At 34.0% G+C, this 19,864-nt stretch overlaps 2 protein-coding genes across 2 annotated transcripts; both read left to right on the top strand.

Moving 5' to 3' along the window:
- Positions 1–2,119: 2,119 nt before the first annotated feature.
- On the top strand, positions 2,120–3,064 carry LOC133878299 (zinc finger protein ZAT11-like). The gene has a single exon (XM_062316832.1). It carries the CDS (start codon positions 2,156–2,158, stop codon positions 2,630–2,632), a length of 477 nt encoding a protein of 158 aa, XP_062172816.1. The 5' UTR covers positions 2,120–2,155; the 3' UTR covers positions 2,633–3,064.
- Positions 3,065–10,561: 7,497 nt separating this feature from the next.
- On the top strand, positions 10,562–14,634 carry LOC133876843 (zinc finger protein ZAT9-like). Its single transcript, XM_062315085.1, has 3 exons — positions 10,562–11,103; positions 13,489–13,638; positions 13,979–14,634. The coding sequence occupies exons 1-3, from the start codon at positions 10,634–10,636 to the stop codon at positions 14,508–14,510; spliced, it is 1,152 nt and encodes a 383-aa protein (XP_062171069.1). The 5' UTR covers positions 10,562–10,633; the 3' UTR covers positions 14,511–14,634.
- Positions 14,635–19,864: the final 5,230 nt, after the last annotated feature.

Consider the following 19,864-nt stretch of genomic DNA (forward strand, 5'->3'; position numbering starts at 1 on the left):
TTACGCTAAAGTAGCAGGTATGCTAGTTATTTATTTATTTATTTTAAAAAGTAATGATTCTCATTAAATAAATTTGCTCTGCAAGTACAATAGACTGGATGTAGGAAGGGCATTCCTTCGCCCACAATTCATCTAACAATTGAGAAATTGCAAAGTTAGCTAATATAGGCATGGGCTGCTCTATTTACGGCTCTACTAACATGTTGGATCACCACTTGGCGTAAACTTTGGAGCAACACTTTTGTATCTTCAACAATTTGTCCGTGGGGGCTCCAATTTGGTCGTTGGGTTTGGGATGAGGGCGATGACGACATTCTTAGAATCTCCCTCCAACACCACATGGTGAAGTCCTCTACACGCACACAGATTGACTGCCTGCCATGCTGCCACAGCCTCAGCAGTGGTGGGAAGGTGTACTAGTTATTGAAATATTATCAACCCTCTCCCATTAGTGATATAAATATTGTATTGTTACAAACATATATTATTTGTTTTTAGATATAATGTCTTTAAAACATGTTACCATTTGACGGATACAATACATTGCCACCCTAAGACACAACTCTTAATTATCTTTGTCTACGTAGCAACTTTTACTTTTTTTCTTTTCTTTTTTTTTTTTTTAAAAAAAAAAAAACCGTAAAACTAGTTACGGGTTGTTCTATTAATAGACTTTGTTAGTGGAAGTGCATTCCTAACGAAGGTAGATGCTAGCTATAGTCTAATTCTAAAAAGTTAAGTATCAAGGGATTCTATTGCACCGAGTAATATACTCTGGGAGGCATGAATTAACATTTAAGAACAACACTCTTACTTGATTTTATAGCTTTGTGAGATCTTTCCATATTCTAATTTCATCTCTTGTATTTTATTTATTTTATAGTTAATTTTTGGATTACTATTATTTTATTTCAACAAAAATTTTGTATACCATCCAAAATTATTTTCAACCATAAATGTTTGATATATAGTATTTGACAAAGTTTCACGTCACGTGGAGTAGCTAGAGTCCCAACTAAAATGGGAAGCCAAAGAATAGTCTAACATGCAGTAGAAGAATAAGTCTAAGCGAAAATAACAAGAGTAAAAGTTTTATTTATCTTCTTAACCCTAGTAGTCTAATATGAGTTGTAATAGTAGTAGTACGTAGTCTAAGTTTGGCAGTAATTTTTTACGAGTTGTATTAATTAGTATTACTATTAAGTATTGCTTTCATAAACCGTAGTAGTATAAATAAGAGGTAAGTGTAAGTAACGATTAGAATTTAGAAAGATAATTATTAAGCAAAATAATTCCATCATCTGCCGCCATTATTCTATCATGCCACGTAGCAGTACCATAACTTCAATATAAGGCTAACACGTGCCAATAAACTGTAAAAGAATTGTGCGGGGTGTGAAAATAGGAAGGTTGCAAAATAAGGAACACGGACCACGTGTGGACATCCTAGTAAGACATGCAACATCATTCTTATCGGTTTGTGCTTTAGTCAGTTGGTAGTTGCCGCTTCCTTAGTCAACAATGATTTCACATCCACGCGCTTCTCAGTGAACACTAAAAAGTAAAAACCGCCTGTCCAAGGTGGTACCCGAACAATTTATCTTTTCTCGGGGAGAGAGAGGATTAAATAATGAATTTTTTATTTATTATTTTATGTATATTTGAATAGTCATTTTTCAGATAATTTAAAATAATACAGTACCTATTGCCGCTCCACCATTTTTTTTTTTTATTCATTAAAATCTTTTAATATTTGCGTTACTCAACTGAAGTGCATGTTGAATATAAAATAATTACTTATATTGAAATTAAAAAAGAAAAGAAAAAAAAGAGATACTTTCTTGGGACAACTGATTGTTCGCGTTGAAATTACGTGCAAAGTGCGTTTTCCACAGGCGCACGTTTTGTACGCGCCGCGTGGTGCGCATGGGCCCTGACGTGCATCATCCTATAAACTTTCTAGAATTGTCAAAACGTTTATACCTCAACTAACACTGCACATTTACAACAATACCATTATACCAGACCTCTTCCCTACCTTAACCACTAAGAAATCAAAGGGTAAATCCGACATTTCCAATCTGACATGTCGTCGTCTATATATACATTTCCGATCTGATATGTCGTTGTACTTTGTAGTTTCCCATTCATACACATGAAGAGAGGCAGAGAGTATGGAGATGATCAGGTAGGGAGCATAGAGATGGCCAACTGCTTGATGCTTCTATCCAAAGTTGGCCAAATTGACGTAGCCAAAAACCCACGTACACGTGCTTTTGTCTGCAAGACATGCGACCGGCAGTTCCCGTCGTTCCAAGCCCTGGGAGGGCACCGGGCGAGCCACAAGAAGCCGAGGCTGATTGCCGGGGACCTATTCCACCACACGCCGACCTCGCCGGCGAAGCCAAAGACGCACGAGTGCTCCGTATGCGGGCTCGAGTTCGCCATCGGACAAGCGCTCGGGGGCCACATGAGGAGGCACAGGGCTGTCATGACCGAAGGCTTGCTGATTGATCATCGGCGTTCTGTGCAGGCCATGCCGGTGATGAAGAAATCGAGTAGTAAAAGGGTGTTGTGCTTGGATTTGAATTTGGTGCCGGTGGAGAATGATCTCAGGTTGTGTAGTTGGTGAGGAATGAGGATGGGATAGATTGATTTGTATTCTTACTTTAGTTTGGAGTTTCTCTCAGATATTTTTTTTTATTCCTATTCATATGGAATATTAAATGGGAGGTTCGTTCAAATTCAAGAGGATTGTGGGGATTGAGGACTTGTGCAGCAGGTGGGGGCTAGCTAGACGATAGAATTCTGATTTGATTTGTTTAGACTGTCTGTATCTAGTGTTGAAAGTTTTAGTTGATTGACTTTGATGATTGTTCTTAGCCTTGCTGAATGCTGGCCCAGGTTTGCTGGGTCCTCTGAGAAGATTGTAAAGAGTTTTTGTTCTATCTGTTTATAATAGTTTCTCATTCTTCCCAAAAAAATAAAATACATGCAATAAGGCTATCAGCCACAGATCGATTGTGAGGTTCTCTTGCAGAAAATCTGGAGTAAAATTGATTCATGGTTGTCTAAACATTTCTCCTTTGCTGGTAATTAAGCTCAAAGTTCTATCTTCAGTTCTGTATAGCTTTCAAATCTATTGGTCTCAAATTTTCATCTTACCTAAGCAGATGATTAGATTGACGGAGAAAAATTTAACCCTTTTTTTTTTGGAATGGTAATGAGACCTGTCATGTGATTTGGTTTGTGTGCCGAAGAGGGAAGATGTATTGTGATTAAAAAGGCTAGATGATTGGAATAGGGCTGCTGTCCTAAAGCTTATTTGGAGCTTATTTGCCAAATCAGGCTCACTGTGGGTTGTTTGTGTTAAAACAGAATCTCATTATGGGAATTTTTTTTTGATTAATTACTTAAAGTTCCCAAACTGCTACTTGGAGTTGGCATAAAATTTTTAAAACTTATAGATACTGGTAAGAAATTTCAAGTGAGTAATGGTAGCATAATTAACTTGTGGTTGGACTCTTGGCATCTGGATGGTATTCTCTATGATCAGTATGGCTATAGAGTTATACATGATGCTAATAGTAAAATATTCGATGCAAAGTTATGAAGTATTATTAAAGCGGGGAAGAATTGGATTGGTTGCCTGCCAGGTCCGAAAGTTTGTTTAATACTCAAAGTAAGTTATCCAAGGGGAAGTAGTGATATTCCTTTATGGTTAGCTTCAAAATCAAACGAGTACAGTACTAGTAGGAAAACTTGGGAAGAAGTAAAGATGGGGTTGATTGGTGGAAGCTGGTTTGATTTTGAATGGCAATACCAAAGCATGCATTTATACCAAGGTCGGCAGTAAAGAAAACATGGTCTCTCAACTGGTGATAGAGTGCGGAAAATTCAAGGAGAATGAAGAGAATGTGGCTATTTTTGTTATAGTTAAGGTATACCTTCAACTATTACGGGCTAATAGTTTCCTGTATAGTTTTGGAAATGCTGATGGTTGGTTTCTGCTGGAGCTGGATTATGGAACCTGATAGCTAGACTTCCTGTTTTGACTTCGATCTGTAACAGTTAAAGGTTGCTAGTTCATCTGTCGCCTGCCTGTAGTTGATTGAAAGAGGCTTATTTGCTTCTGGTTCCCGTACGTTCGATCTGTTGAGGAGTCCGTAGCAGATGAGGAAAGTTTGATGGTTTTCTTGAGTCCAAGTTTTTGAAATTTTGCTTGTAATAAGAATTTCTTTAGCTGTTGTTGTAGCTGTGCTACTGATTTGAGTTTGTAGATATTTGAGAAGGGTCCTTTAATTTGTAGAGTGCATGGTTTGTTGTTTGTATATATAGCTGGTAGTCTGTATTCGTGGAGTTGGTTATATCATAATGCTAAATGAATTCTAGCTTCAATTGAATACTCCCAACCTCATATTATATATATATATATATATATATATATATATATATATATATATATAAAAGTTACTGAGCTAGCAATCTTCAATATATAATTCCCTGCTGAGTAATATCCATTTTTACTTATTCATTCGCCAACTTCTTCATCAGATTTCACATGAATTTTGCTTTCAAGCTCTTTCTTTTACAAACTTCCCACTTGTTTTTCGATCCTCTAAAAATAATGATTATATATGATGATAAAAATAACAACAAAGAAGAATAACAAGTCCCCCTCAAAACGTTCAATTTCATTAAACAAAAACCATAAATTATAACAAACTAATCCCCAAAAAGAAAAAGGAAATGATCAATTCAGCACATTTACAGCCAACAACAACAACAACAACAACAAAAAAATAAAATAAAAAATAAAAAATCTCAAAATATATATACAATACATAGAGCATGAAATTAACAAAAGTTAAAACCCTACCAAAACCCCAAATACACTTATGACAGATAGTATGTAATAACTACAATAAATATGCATATACGGCTATCTAAAATAATCGAAAATAATCGCACAAATATTCACATGTACACCCCTAATAGTGAGATGGTACTTTTTTTTGAGATGATCAATAGAGTTCACTCATCATTACTCTAAAACATATCATTTGAATTAATGGTTTTCTTGGTAAGAAAATGAAAAATTTGAAGGAAAGTGATAGGGAGGATGAAAAAATTGAAGAAATTAAAATTGGAGAAACTGTTTTCCATCTTGAGTGAAAGGCATTTTATCATTTAAATTTCTTCAAATCTTAATATATAATTATTTTTAAATTAAATGGTTGAGATTTTATCATATCAACACTACTTATTACATCTATGTATTCAACATTTAAAATTTAAAATTATTAAGATTTAAGGAACTTTATTCCAATTTGGTTACTCCGGATCGGAGGATCGATCCTCCTATACCTACTAACACTTAGCAATTTTTTTTATTTTTTATTTTTCACAAATAAATTTTTTACAAATAAATTTGTAAAAACTGACAAACCAGTTTATAAACCATTTCTATCCCGCTTTTTCCTAGTAGTTACATAGAGGAAAAAAGAAAAAAGAAAAAAGAAAAAAGAAAAAAGAAAAAAGATGCGTCAAACATAATTAGGGGTACGTTGAAAAATTGAAGTGCATGCATGTAGATCGAGGAGAATCTTCTTCATTTCTGTTTGTTTCCTTCCCATTTTCCTCATTCTCACTTCCTCCCTTCTTCGTCCCTGACTTCCTTCCCTTTAATTAACAAGTCTTTTTAAACCATTAATTAATTACCTCATTCTTGTGAGACATGTTCTCGACAATCACATTTTAATTACGTACTACAGAAAAATCTTTAAATTCTTTAGTCAATAAATTAATACAAGAAAAGATAGATAACAACTAATCTTCCATGTCTGCGTTCAACAAATTAAAACTAAGTGCCAAGATCCAAACTCAATCCTGTGCCATCACACCTGACGGTTGCAGCACGGGCGGATCATATGTGACCTATGAAAAACATAATATATATATATTAGTCTATAAAATTGTCATGTGTCTCTCACAATGGCAGAAACACGTCAACTTCTTTTAATGCTATTAAAAAAAATATATATGTACTTCTCATATATAGATCCTACCAATTTTGTTGCTCGGATTACTAGCCATTCGAAAATCAAATGTAAGAGAATTCTTATGCACGGAACTTACCTATTCGAGCAATGAGCAGGTTTCAGACAGCTGTCTGCCCCTGTTTGGACAGCTCTTTTATATTTGTTATCAACACTTCTCACATGCTTTGGATTGGATTTGAGTAACTTCTTCCGACCCAATTTTTTTAATTAAAAAAAAAAAATTGGTAGTGGTTGACTTGGAATTGTATGCAATTTTCTGGATGTATAGCGTCACCGTGTGCGCTTGGGTTACGTTAGAGGAGACATTAAAATGTGAAATAAAGTGAGTTGGGAAAGGTACGTAGTGTACGTACGTAGGCAACGAATGAAAAATGGGAGTAAAAGATAGACGACAGACAGTGGAGATGGTGTAATCTGTCGTTTGCGCACGAATATATGATGCGACATTAAAATTAATAAAATAATCCCTCCTTCGACCACCCGACTGGTACGGGTTGGTATGGTAGTTGGTACCTTAATGTTGACCGCCTCCTCCATCTCTATTCCACTTGAGAAGTGCAAAGTCTTTTTCTACCCACAATGGCCGGCAGATTTGATTAGTATTTTTTTGCCACTCATAAAACACAAAATAATAATATTAATTTTCTAAAAAAATGTTTTATGTCGAAAACAAATACATCTTAAATGTTCTTGTAATAAGGTCAAAATGTACAAAATAAAAGACCGATTTTACATTTTGCGATTGATACGGCATTAAGTATTTTACGAAAAAATACTTTTTCATTTTATGATGTTTGATATAGACAAAAAAGAAATAATAATGGACAAATAAAAATAATTTTTGTGTCAAACAACAAATTTGCTACTATATATATATATATATATATAGAGTTGCATAAGCTATTTTCCGGAACTTGTATCATCGATCCCTTTATCCCCAACTAATCAATCTTCTCTTCGTGAATTACTGCACCACTCCTTTTTACTTCTCGCCCGCCATACCCTATCCCCCGTGAAGGAACCTAACCACCTTCCCAGTGGTGGAGCCAGCATTGACATTCTGGGGGGCCAAATTGAAAAAAAAAAATTAAAAAAAAATTGAATTGTTAGCAGTTGTATTTGGCATTGTCTATCCATTTTGAATGACTTTTTCCGACTTGTTTCCAATTATACTATAATTTTTTTTTTTTTTTAATACCAGCTAAATAATGAAAAATATTTTCAATATTATTTTTAAGGTTTTAACCATAATAGAAAACGAATACTTTTTTTCAAAAATATTTGCAACCAAGTATTTTTCTCACAACCCATTTTACAACTAATCGAAAAAGAAAAAAAATGTAGCCTCAAATAATTGATAGAAGCACGAGTAGGATGGATATCAAATTGTGAGATCGACATTGAGAATTTGAGATGTACGTACGTACACGTAGCATATAATTTTCAAAAGCCATCTTCTAGAACTATGAGAAATTTATATATCCAAAATTCAAAATTAAAGCTTTTTTGTTTTCTTCAAGTACAAACAGAAAATAAATAAATGTCTACAAAATGACAGCACATGGATTAAGAAGAGAATATTTCAAGGGAAGCCTTAATTAGAACAAATTAACAGTAGTTGACGGCAGGCAGATGGACTTTTTTATGTGCTTTTTAGAATTTTATACTTAATGGGAGTATTAAATAGAAAAATAACTCGAAAATACATTAATTTGTAGCAGAAGGAACTTCGACGAAGTTTCCATCCATGTGCGCTCGTTAAGGCGTGTGTTCTAGATTGACATTTGACAAGGACAGTGCCCCGTTCTACAAGTAAACAGATAAAATTCCATAAACAGCCCCAAAAGTCAAATTCTAATTGGATAAACCGTCCGTACGCTGGGAGGACAGTGTTGGTCATTAATATTGTTGAATCTTCTCCAAAACGGTTCTAAATCTGGGATCTTCAACTGTTGAATTGAAGGTTGAAGACCGCCATTAGGACGTTATAATAAATCCATCTAGAAACCGATAAACTGATTTGAAGGGTGTGAAAGATAAGTCCTACATATTTGAGAGTAATGTTATATACCGTGCCAATGTTTTGTTCACGTGGCATTCTTGATATTTTATTACTGTCCCATTTTATTGATGTGGTATTGTCAAATTTGGATTGGCACCGTCACATTAACATTGTTAGATATTGGTGTGAAATATTGCGTTATTTCACCTTTTATAATTAGAGTAAGAGTAATGATATATACTACACTGTCATCTTACCCTCATTCCATTGAAGTGATGTAGTAGTGTCCATCAGTCATTGATTTTTTTTTAACTTTTTTAACAATGGCTAATCTAATGTCTGATTGGCACTGCCACATCGATCAGTCAAGTAAGAGTTAGGCCCCGTTCACTAACCCCTTTCCCCTCCCCTCCCCTCCAATCATTCTTTCCTGTTTGTGTCAATACGGAAAAGTGTGAAGTCTGCAAAAAAAAATTCAACATTTATTTTGTATTCCCATTTTACCCCAATCTTTGAATATAAAAAAGGAAAAAAAAAATAGGAATAAACAGAAAGGTTAGGGGTAAAATGGGAATAGAAATAAATGTTGGCTTCTTCAAGAAGCCAACATTTTAGCCTATTCCCATTTTACCCTCAATCTTTTAATATGAAGAACAAAAATAAGGGAATAAACTGAAATGTTGGGAGTAAAATGGGAATAAAGTAAAATGTTGGCTTCTAGAAGAAGCCAACCATTCAGTAGTCTGATCATCCGTATCGACACAAACAGGAAAAAATGAGTGGAGGGGGAAGGGGTTTAGTGAACAAGGCCAAGATAGAGGTAGCTGGAATGAGCCGATAAAGGTGTAGTATGTAATATTACTCTTACAGTAATTCTAGAAATCGTACTTTTATGTTTTATCCCACCATGTTGGCGTAATACTGTCAATTAATCTTTAAAATTTGGATTGGCACTGCCACATTAACACAGTGAGATATTGGTATGATATATAGCATTACTCAACTTTTTATAATTAGAGTAAGAATAATGCTATATATTACATCATCATCATTTCACTCCCATTTTACTAAGCTGATATTGTAATGTCAATCAACCCTTATTACTTTTTTATATTTTTTCATAATAACTGATCTAAGGGTTAATGGGTATCGTCAAAACAATCAAGTGAGATATAAATAGAATGACATTGTCACGTCAATAAAATGAGATAACGATGAGATAAAATGTGGTTTAATTACCCTTATATGTTGTGGAAAATCATTTTTCAAACACTTAACGTACACATGTGGTGGTGCATGTGGAAATATATACAATAATACAAATAACTGAAATAAGGAACACGGACCGCGTAAACCGGTAAACATCCTAGTAAGACATAGCACAGCATTCTTATCAGTTTTTGCTTAGTCAGTTGGGAACGTACATGCTTTCGTAGTCAACAAGGATTAGTTTCACATCCACGCGCTTGTAATAAGAAATCCTGTCCAGTGTCCACATCATTTGGAGGCGCGGTGGAGGGTGATGAGTGATTCGATCCCCACCAAGGGACTGGAAAATAGCAAGGCTAATTAGGAACATTCCAACCAACAACCACTCCATCGATCTGCAGACTGCACAACAAACACTAAACCAAAAATCTCATCTCAATCCCCCCCGCCCCCACTCGCAACCCTGTTGCTCACCTACCTCCCCTACTTTTGCTTTACCTTTATTTTTTAACAATTTCGACTTGCTATAGTCCTCGCTAAAATCCTCTTCAAGAATTTGTCAAAATACATGTTTTTTTTTAAAAAAAATTGTAAAGAATCTGAATCCATTTCGTTGAGACACCCATTTATTATACAGAAATGATGTGCAAAGTGGCAGAAATTTCACAAATATTATTGTAATTCGAGTTTCTTCTCGCGTGTTCCACAGGCGCACGTTACATACGCGCCTTTGTGGTGCCGCATGGGCCCTGACATCATAAAAAAACATAACTTTCCAGTTTCTAGAAAATTAATAGTCGGTCAAAATGTTTAAACGTAACAAGACTCTCCTCCACTGCCCACTGGCTTCACACTCACACAACCCCTTCCCCAAGTTTCGCTTCAGTCATTCACGCGGTCACGCAAAAGCTACAGAAGCGGCGACACCCACTTCATCTACCCCAACTATGACTACATATTTACACCAATACCAAACCTCTTATATTATGATTCGAACGTTTAACCCGTTTAATTAAATGAGTCAAATTATATATTTTTATACGATATGCAAACCCAACATAAAATCAATAAAATAAGATTAATGGGTCGACCTGTTTAGTTAAATAAGTTAGATTAGAGATAAGTTGTATAGTCTTGAAACTTTGCAAACACGAATTTTTATTTCTGCCTTAATTTCCAAGAAATCAGAGGGCAACTTTGACATTTCTTCCGCGTCAGCAGTTAAGTCATAGATAGCCACTAGCTAAAACCATCTGTCGTCGTCTATATATAGTACTAGAATTAAGCCTTAGTTCCAATATTCCACATTCAAAGATATCGACTTCGTCGTGCTTAGCTTTGTAGTTTCCCATTCATACACATGAAGAGAGGCAGAGAGGATGGAGATCAGACAGAGAGCATAGACATGGCCAACTGCTTGATGCTTCTATCCAAAGTTGGCCAAATTGACGTAACCAAAAACCCACGTACACGTGCTTTTGTCTGCAAGACATGCGACCGGCAGTTCCCGTCGTTCCAAGCCCTGGGAGGCCACCGGGCGAGCCACAAGAAGCCCAGGCTGATGGCCGGGGACCTATTCCACAACAGGCCGACCTCGCCCGCGAAGCCGAAGACGCACGGGTGTCCCATATGCGGGCTCGAGTTCGCCATCGGACAAGCGCTTGGGGGGCACATGAGGAGGCACAGGGCTGCCATGAGCGAACGCTTGCTGATTGATCAAAGGCGCGCTGTGCAGGCCATGCCGGTGATAAAGAAATCGAGTAGTAAAATGGGGTTGTGCTTGGATTTGAATTTGGTGCCGGTGGAGAATGATCTCAGGTTGTGTAGTTGGTGAGGATGCATGGGATAGATTATTAGATCGATTGTTGTTAATTTATTAAAATTTTGAATATATATTGCTTTAATTTGTATTCGTGTTCATATGGAAGACTAGAGAGATCTAGTAATTTTTCTTTTTCTGTTTTTTACTCCTGATATTATATTTTATATATATTTTGTGATTTTTTTTTTTAATTTTTTTTTAATTATTCAGTACACGTAAATAATACAATAGTACGTATTTCATTTTCGAGTAATGTTAGAAGTCACTCTTTTTTTTCGAGTAATGTTAGAAGTTACTCTTTTATAACTCTTGTGTCCCTCTAAAAATAATGTGACTTTTAAAATCAATTACTATTGAGCTTGTAATTGATCACAAGAGTGACTTATAGAATTACTCTTCATTCTCGGATGCTAAGCGTGTGTTAGGTAAAGACTTTTTATTTTTTATTTTTTTTTTTTTTTTGAAAGAGGAAAAGAGAAATAAAGTAATAGTAAATTTTGAAATTTTTATGAGAAAAGTAAATGAATATAATTCTTACAATTCAGACTAATAAGTACATGTTTTCTTAATAGCATTATTAGGGTGTGTTTGGAATTGTGATTTCGTAGACAAAAAATGCAATTTTAAATCAAATCGCAGAAAATGAATCGTTTAGAATTGCGTTTTTAAAAATTTGCTATTTAAAAAGTAGAAAACTACTTTTTCAAATCTTATGCAAGGGGATACTTTTTTTAAAAAGTAGAATTTTAAATGTCAAACTACGATTTGCCAAACGCTTAACTGCATTTTTAAAAATCACTTTTTCAAATCGCACATTCTAAAATCATTATTTTTAAATCGCAAACACAAATAAACCCTTAGACTGATTTCCAACTAATTTATGTCGTCTAAAGTAAATAAAGTTGTTTGGTAATGTGAAAATGACAAAATTGGCTACAATTAGTTACAAACCAACCTAATAAAGTGATATGTGTCCCTAAATCCCATACTTTTTTATTAATGCTATTAATAAAATCCATGTGAAAAAATGACATAAAATTTCTACAAATTAGCTTGTAGAAAATTTATACAAACCAGCTTATAAAAGCGACACATGTCATTTAAGCTATTAAAAAAGTACGCGATAAGCAAATGTTTTTTTAAAAAAAAAATTAACTTGACTCTTTAAATAGAAAGCGAAAAAGTTGTTTGCCAGCACCCTCCTCCACTTTTCGCACCAACCCTCGGTGGTTCCGGATAATTCCGCCATTTTCCATTGTTGAGAGGCCGTCCTTGGGCGGCACGTGGGAACCACACGCCTCCCGGGAGGGCTCCCACCCTGCCACCACCTGACTTGTTGTTGTTTTTGTGTTTATTTGTTTGCTTTTCTGGGTTTTTTTTTTTTTGTTGTTTTCCTCTCCCCCTGTTTACCCATGTTTTGGTGTTTGGGTCCTTGTGACTCATTAAACTTGTCAAATCACCTATATTGGTGACCCCGGCTTTGTGGCATTCGCGCTTCGAGTCCAAAAGTCCACATCTTCGGAAGCATTGCCCCCGCTTACTTATATTCTTAATTTAAATTTTAAGTTGCCTAAACTCTGTTGTGTTTGTTTTTTTATTTGTCGTTGTAATCTCTTTCTGTATCCATAAAAAAAAAAAAAAAAAAAAAAAAAAAAAAAAAAAGGGGGGGGGGGGGGTTTTTTGCCAAACATACTCTTAAATTCCTAAAGCCATTTTGAATGTTCTCCTTATTGTATCTTTCGCACGCTATTGCGCTAATAAGAATTTAGTAAATAAAACCATTTTTGACAATTAGATCTCTAAAATTGGGAAAATTTTGGAGTGCCTTTTTCGAATTGGTTGCTTCAAAAATGTAAAGGCTGAGTTTGTTTGGATGTAAATTTTTTTTTGAAGATGTCTTTTTTTCATTTTCTAATGTTTGTTGTGGACGGAATATATTGATAAAAAAATAAAAAAATAAATAAAAAGGATTTTTGAGTGAAGACCATATTCGATCGGCATGGCTTACACCTCAAAGATGCAAAAAAGAGCATATCGGCCCCTCCCCAAATTGCAGCATCATCCACTTTCATAGTGGAATTCTAACCACCCCCTCGATCCATCTCTCGTCGGCCAACCCCAAATTAATAATAATTGATAAATCTTTGTAACGAAATTATAAAACAACATTGAAATAACAAAAGAAAATGATATAGATAAGAAGAAGGGTTCAATTGATTCAGCATAAAATAGTTTTTAGAAAATATTTTCTGTATTTTTTGGTGTTTGGTGCAACAAAAAATAATAGTTAAATCAAAAATATTTTTAAGTTGACAAAAAAAAAAAAAAAAAAAAGACCTCCTTTAATTTTAGAAAATGATTTCCATTTTTAAATTCTTGAATCATTTTTCTAGTTTGAGTTTCTTCTCCTCAAACTTCCGGACTACCGCCGAACTACTCTCAAACCATCAACGAACCTCCACTAGGCCACCTTCGAATCACTGCCGAAATTCAAATTTACACCAATACCAAACCTCTTATTATGGTTTTGACCGTGTGATCCCGTCTAATTAAACGAGTCTATTCAACCTATATGATTTTTTACATATGTTTCGACATAATTTGATTTCGACACATAACATAAAATTAATAATTTTTTACACGACATGCGAATCCAACATAAAATCAATTAAATATGATTAATGAGTCGACCCATTTAATTAAATAAGTTAGATTAGAGATAACTTGTATAGTCTTGAACGAACGCAACAAGTAAACACGAATTTTTATTTCTACCTTAATTTCCAAGAAATCAGAGGGCAACTTTGACATTTCTTCCGCGTCAGCAGTTAAGTCATAGATAGCCACTAAAACCATCTTTCTTCGTCTATTGTACATTCAAAGATATTCCACATTCAAAGATATCAACTTCGTCGTGCTTTGTAGTTTCCCATTCATACGCATGAAGAGAGGCAGAGAGGATGGAGATCAGATAGAGAGCATAGACATGGCCAACTGCTTGATGCTTCTATCCAAAGTTAGCCAAATTGACGTAACCAAAAACCCACGTACACGTGCTTTTGTCTGCAAGACATGTGACCGGCAGTTCCCGTCGTTCCAAGCCCTGGGAGGCCACCGAGCGAGCCACAAGAAGCCCAGGCTAATGGCCGGGGACCTATTCCACAACAGGCCGACCTCGCCCGCAAAGCCAAAGACGCACGGGTGCCCCGTATGCGGGCTCGAGTTCGCCATCGGACAAGCGCTCGGGGGGCACATGAGGAGGCACAGGGCTGCCATGAGCCAAGGCTTGCTGATTGATCATCGGCGCGCTGTGCAGGACGTGCCGGTGATGAAGAAATCGAGTAGTAAAAGGGTGTTGTTCTTGGATTTGAATTTGGTGCCGGTGGAGAATGATCTCAGGTTGTGTAGTTGGTGAGGATGCATGGGATAGATTATTAGATCGATTGTTTTTAATTTATTAAAATTTTGGATATATATATATATATATATAGCTTTAATTTGTATTCGTGTTCATATGGAAGACTAGAGAGATCTAGTAATTTTTCTTTTTCTTTTTTTTTACCCCTGATATTATATTTTATATACATTTTGTGATTTTATTTTTATTTTTTATTTTTATTATTCAGTACACGTAAGGAATACGATCGTACGTATTTCATTCTCCAGTATTGTTAAAAGTCACTCTTTTATTACTCTTGTGTCCCTTTAAAAATAATGTGGCTTTTAAAATCAATCACTATTGAACTTATAATTGATCACAAGAGTAACTTATAGAATTACTCTTCATTCTCGGATGCTAAGCGTGTGTTAGGTAAAGATTTTTTATTTTTTATTTTTATTTTTTGAAAGAGGAAAAGAGAAATAAAGTAATAGTAAATTTTGAAATTTTTATGAGAAAAGTAAATGAATATAATTCTTACAATTCAAACTAATAAGTACATGTTTTCTTAATAGCACTATTAGGGTGTGTTTGAATTGTGATTTCGTAGACTAAAAGTGCGATTTTAAATCAAATCACAGAAAATGAATTGTTTGGGAATTGCGTTTTTAAAAATTTACTATTTAAAAAGTAGAAAACTACTTTTTCAAATCTTATGCAAGGGGATACTTTTTTTTAAAAGCAGAATTTTAAATGTCAAACTGCGATTTTGTCAAATGTTTAACTATATTTTTAAAAATTACTTTTTCAAATCGCACATTCTAAAATCATTATTTTTAAATCGCAAACACAAACAAACCTTTAGACTGATTTCTATCTAATTTATGTCGTCTAAAGTGAATAAAGTTGTTTGGTAATGTGAAAATGACAAAATTGGCTACAATTAGTTACAAACCAACCTAATAAAGTGATATGTGTCCCTAAATCCCATACTTTCTTATTAATGCTATTAATAAAATCCATGTAAAAAAATGACATAAAATTTCTACAAACTAGTTCGTAGAAAATTTATACAAACCAGCTTATAAAAGCGACACATGTCATTTAAGCTATTAAAAAAGTACGCGAGAAGCAAATGCTTTTAAAAAATATATATATATAATTTTCACATGCAAAAGACACGTCACTTTTAGAAATTGAATTCTAAGAAATTTTCTACAAATCAGTTTGTAGTTAATTTCTACCCATGTGAAAAAATTAACTTGACTCTTTAAACAGAAAGCGAAAAAGTTGTTTGCCAACACCCTCCTCCACTTTCCGCAGCAACCCCCAGTGGTTCCAAACGATTCTGTCATTTCCCACTGCTTCAAAAATGTAAAGGCTGAGTTTGTTTCGATGTAAATTTTTTTTTGAAGATGTCTTATTTTCATTTTCTAATGTTTGTTGTGGACGGAATATATTGATAAAAAAATAAAAAATAAAAAAAGGATTTTGAGTGAATACCATATTCGATCGGCATGGCTGACACCTCATAGATACAAAAAAGAGCATATCGGCCCCTCCCCAAATTGCAGCATCATCCACTTTCATAGTGGAATTCTAACCACCCCCTCGATCCATCTCTCGTCCACCAACCCCAAATTAATAATAATTAATCAATCTTTGTAACGAAATTATAAGACAACATTGAAATAACAAAAGAAAATGATATAGATAAGAAGGGTTCGATTGATTCAGCGTAAAATAGTTTTTAGAAAATGTTTTCTGTATTTTTTGGTGTTTGGTGCGACAAAAAATAATAGTTAAATGAAAAATATTTTTGAGTTGACAAAAAAAAAAAATTCTTTAATTTTAGAAAATGATTTCCATTTTTAAATTCTTGAATCATTTTTCTAGTTTGAGTTTCTTCTTCTCAAACTTCTGGACTACCACCGGACTACCCTCGAACCACCATCGAACCTCCACCAGGCCACCGCCGGATCACTGCCCAAATTCAAATTATTGGTTTTTTTAAAAAAAAAAATTTATATTATTATTTTTTATGTTGTGAATAAAAATTTATTTCTATAAGTTAATATGATTAAATGAAAATATAAAAAATATTTTTGATTTTCTGTACGGGCCAAACACCGAAAATATTTTTAGCGGAAAATGTTTCTCTGAAAATATTTTTCTTTTAACAGAAATATTTTTACGCAAAAAAATGGAGCCTAAGATTTTTAATGATGCTCAAATGTGTAATACAACAATTTCTAATTAAGAGAAAATGAAAAAAGAATTAGAAAAAATATGAGATAAGCAACAAAATATATATATATATATATATATATAGATCTTAATAAAATATCAAATCCTATTTTTACAAATATTATGATCAAAATATTGATACAAAATTAAGAAATCTACTAATAGAAATAATTATCTAAATTTTCATAAAGACAAAAATAATACACATTTATCTATGGAAAAATGCTAGATCTATAATTCTTTTATGACTTATTGGAACGTATAAGCATGTGTTTGGTATGAATTAAAAAACTTTTTAGTGACGGTCATAACTTCAATAACATGCCGACACATATCAATAAGTTATAAAAAAGCTGTAAATGTATAATTACTATATTTGAAAATTACTAATCGAACAAAAACATGATAGAAATAGTTTTGCAAACAGAAAACTAATACTCCAATTGAAATATTAAGCTATATGTAAAAAATAAAATAATTAGATTTCAAATACTTGCATTGCTTATATAATATTATTGACAATATTCGTATAAGTTGCTTAGGTATAAATAAATTTTGAAAAATTAATATTTATAAAAACTCATTTAAGATCAGCTATGTCACAAGAAAAAGTGAATAAATTAATATATCATTAATATATTGAATACAATATATTATAATAATAGAAAAATTACAATTTAGCTATTCAAACTGCCAGTCGTTTTGTAAGTAGCCTCATGAACTGCCAACGCTTGGACTCTGGCTCTCAAAATTATCAAAAAGTTTTGAAAAATGCTCATATTGTCGAAATATGCCTATAATACCCATGTCACATGTCATTTTTCAATTTAAAAATTAAAAATTAAAAAACAAAAACAAAAACTTAAATTTTATTTTTAAAATGAAAATGGATTTTTGGGGGGTGGCTGCCACTTGGGGAAGGGGTGGCCTGCAAGCCACCTCCAGAGGTGGCCGATGCCACTTATGGTGTGGCCGCGCACCACCCCCCGTCCCCCGAGATAGCTTTCAAGTCACCCATAGATTCATTTCGGGGTGGCCAGAAAGCTATTCCCAGGCCCTAGTGGCGCCACCCCCTGACGGCTGGAGGCCACCCCCTTCCCAAAGGGGGGTAGCAGCCACTCTCTGAACACACATTTAAAAAAAAAAAAAATTAATTAATTTTAGGCATATTTCGACAAAATGAGCATTTGTAAAACTTTTTGGTAATTTGGGGACTAGGGTCTAAGCTTTAGCAGTTTATGAAGCTACTTATAAAATGACGAACAATTTGGGAGGTTAAATTATAATTTTTTTCTAAAATAATTTCAATACAAAAATTTGATTTGTATTTTTTTTACCTTTAAAAAGAGAAGAATGGATTTTAAATAATTTTTTAGTACTTATATTTTAAATAATTTGTGCTTCTCTCTCATTTGTGAAAAAACAAGTGACAAGCAACAAATTCCCAAAAAATGACAACACTCACAACTCAAGTCAAGCACGCTCACATTTCACAAAGTCTTTTTGTTTTTTCTCAAAGCATGACTGATCACAACGAAAATTTTGACTTTTAGTGACCATTTGACGAAAAGTGTTGCGGAAAATTTAGCTTTCACAACTCACAATTCACGACGTCTAGTGGAAGCCTGTTTATATTCTGAACGTAAGTTTTCAGACTTAATTTGAAAGTGTTTTGGGATTACAAATCGATCGGTTATACAGAGCATTACAACGAAAATATCAAAATATTTTGAATGTAATGGAGTTTGATTGAAGTTTCAAAGCAGCATTTACAGGCTATTAGAGAATATGAATGAAACTCTTATCGGAAGAAGTTTATGTTTTTTGTGCAAAAAAAAAAATATTGTTGTCCCCAATATGAATGATCTGAACCTATTGAGACAAAAATTACATACACTTATGAGACAAAAATTACAAGATGATAAATTATTGTTATTGTAGAAGTAGAAGGGATTTATAATTTTCAGACTATTTCTCTATAAATAGATTCTTGTATATAATCAAATAATCAATGAAAGATATAGTCAAAGAAAAGGTTTTGACGTGTGAATGTAGGCCTTAAGCCGAACTATCTAAAATCTATATTTCCTCACTTTCCTTTTATCTCTCTTTAAATTATTATGTGTTTTTACATGGTATGAGAGCTTTGTGTTCTTACAGTTCCAACCTCAATCACGACGAAAAGCTCAAAGCATGAAAAATTTACGTCATTATCGTATGTAGCTTTATTATACTGTTATAGACATGCAATTCCAAAAACTTAACTGTCAATTTAATTAGGTGAATTCCAAATCATTACTGTGTTGCGTGCTTGAGTCCATATGACTAGTTTGTTGTGTTTAACAATGAGAAATTACTTCATCTTGCTTAGTTTTATCAAAATGAATTTTCAGCAGTTCAACATATCACCTTGCACAACCAATTTGAAACATATATCATTGACATGCGTTTTAGTAATGAATTAGGAAAATGTTATATTTACAACACCAATATAACAACTGCACAACAACCCCTCACATGAGGGTGGGTCCCACACACTGGGGCCCACCCTCATGTGAGGGGTTGTTGTGATGGTGTAGTGCAAGAATCAAATCCCAATGAATTATATTATGAGATGGATGAGCAGAAGTTATCACCAGAGTGGTTGGAGTCTTCTACGTTACAATAATTTTTTAGTTGAATCCTTGCCACCATTAGTTGATTGTTATCTTATCTTTAGTTTGAATTGTTTAAGTGTTTGAGTCTATCACTGTGAGTTGATCGCTGTGTTTTTATCGTGTTACTAGGAGTCTACTGTTAATTAGTTGGGTAAATGCTTATCATCACTTGGTTGAGTCAAAGTAAGAATTGTTGCCGTTTATTTAAAGAGAAGAAGACGTGAATAATAATCTGTTAGTTTTTGTATTGACTGCATTCTGTTGACAAAATCACTTCTATGTAATGTTGCTGTTTTCATCAGGGAAACTGCCTTATCCAGAGTCTATTCTTCAGCCATGTCCTTCAAGAAGATTCTGTGAAGTTTGGAAGCAAGTTTATTTCGGTTCCCTGCTAGCCATGCGAACGACGTGGTATTCCGTTCGGACACTCATCAATCAGCAACATCCATCTGGACGACAAGATCTTTTCCGTCTAGACATCCATCA

This window comes from Alnus glutinosa, chromosome 9 (genome assembly GCF_958979055.1).
Source record: "Alnus glutinosa chromosome 9, dhAlnGlut1.1, whole genome shotgun sequence".
NCBI lineage: Eukaryota > Viridiplantae > Streptophyta > Magnoliopsida > Fagales > Betulaceae > Alnus > Alnus glutinosa.

Bases quoted from the DNA above. Each gene is read 5' to 3' on its own strand.
- LOC133878299 (XM_062316832.1), top strand. From the start codon at position 2,156: ATGAAGAGAGGCAGAGAGTATGGAGATGATCAGGTAGGGAGCATAGAG.
- LOC133876843 (XM_062315085.1), top strand. From the start codon at position 10,634: ATGAAGAGAGGCAGAGAGGATGGAGATCAGACAGAGAGCATAGACATG. The intron at 11,104-13,488 runs GTGAGGATGCAT...TCATTTTTCTAG, and splicing joins GATCTCAGGTTGTGTAGTTG to TTTGAGTTTCTTCTCCTCAA. The intron at 13,639-13,978 runs GTCTAATTAAAC...GTACATTCAAAG, and splicing joins GGTTTTGACCGTGTGATCCC to ATATTCCACATTCAAAGATA.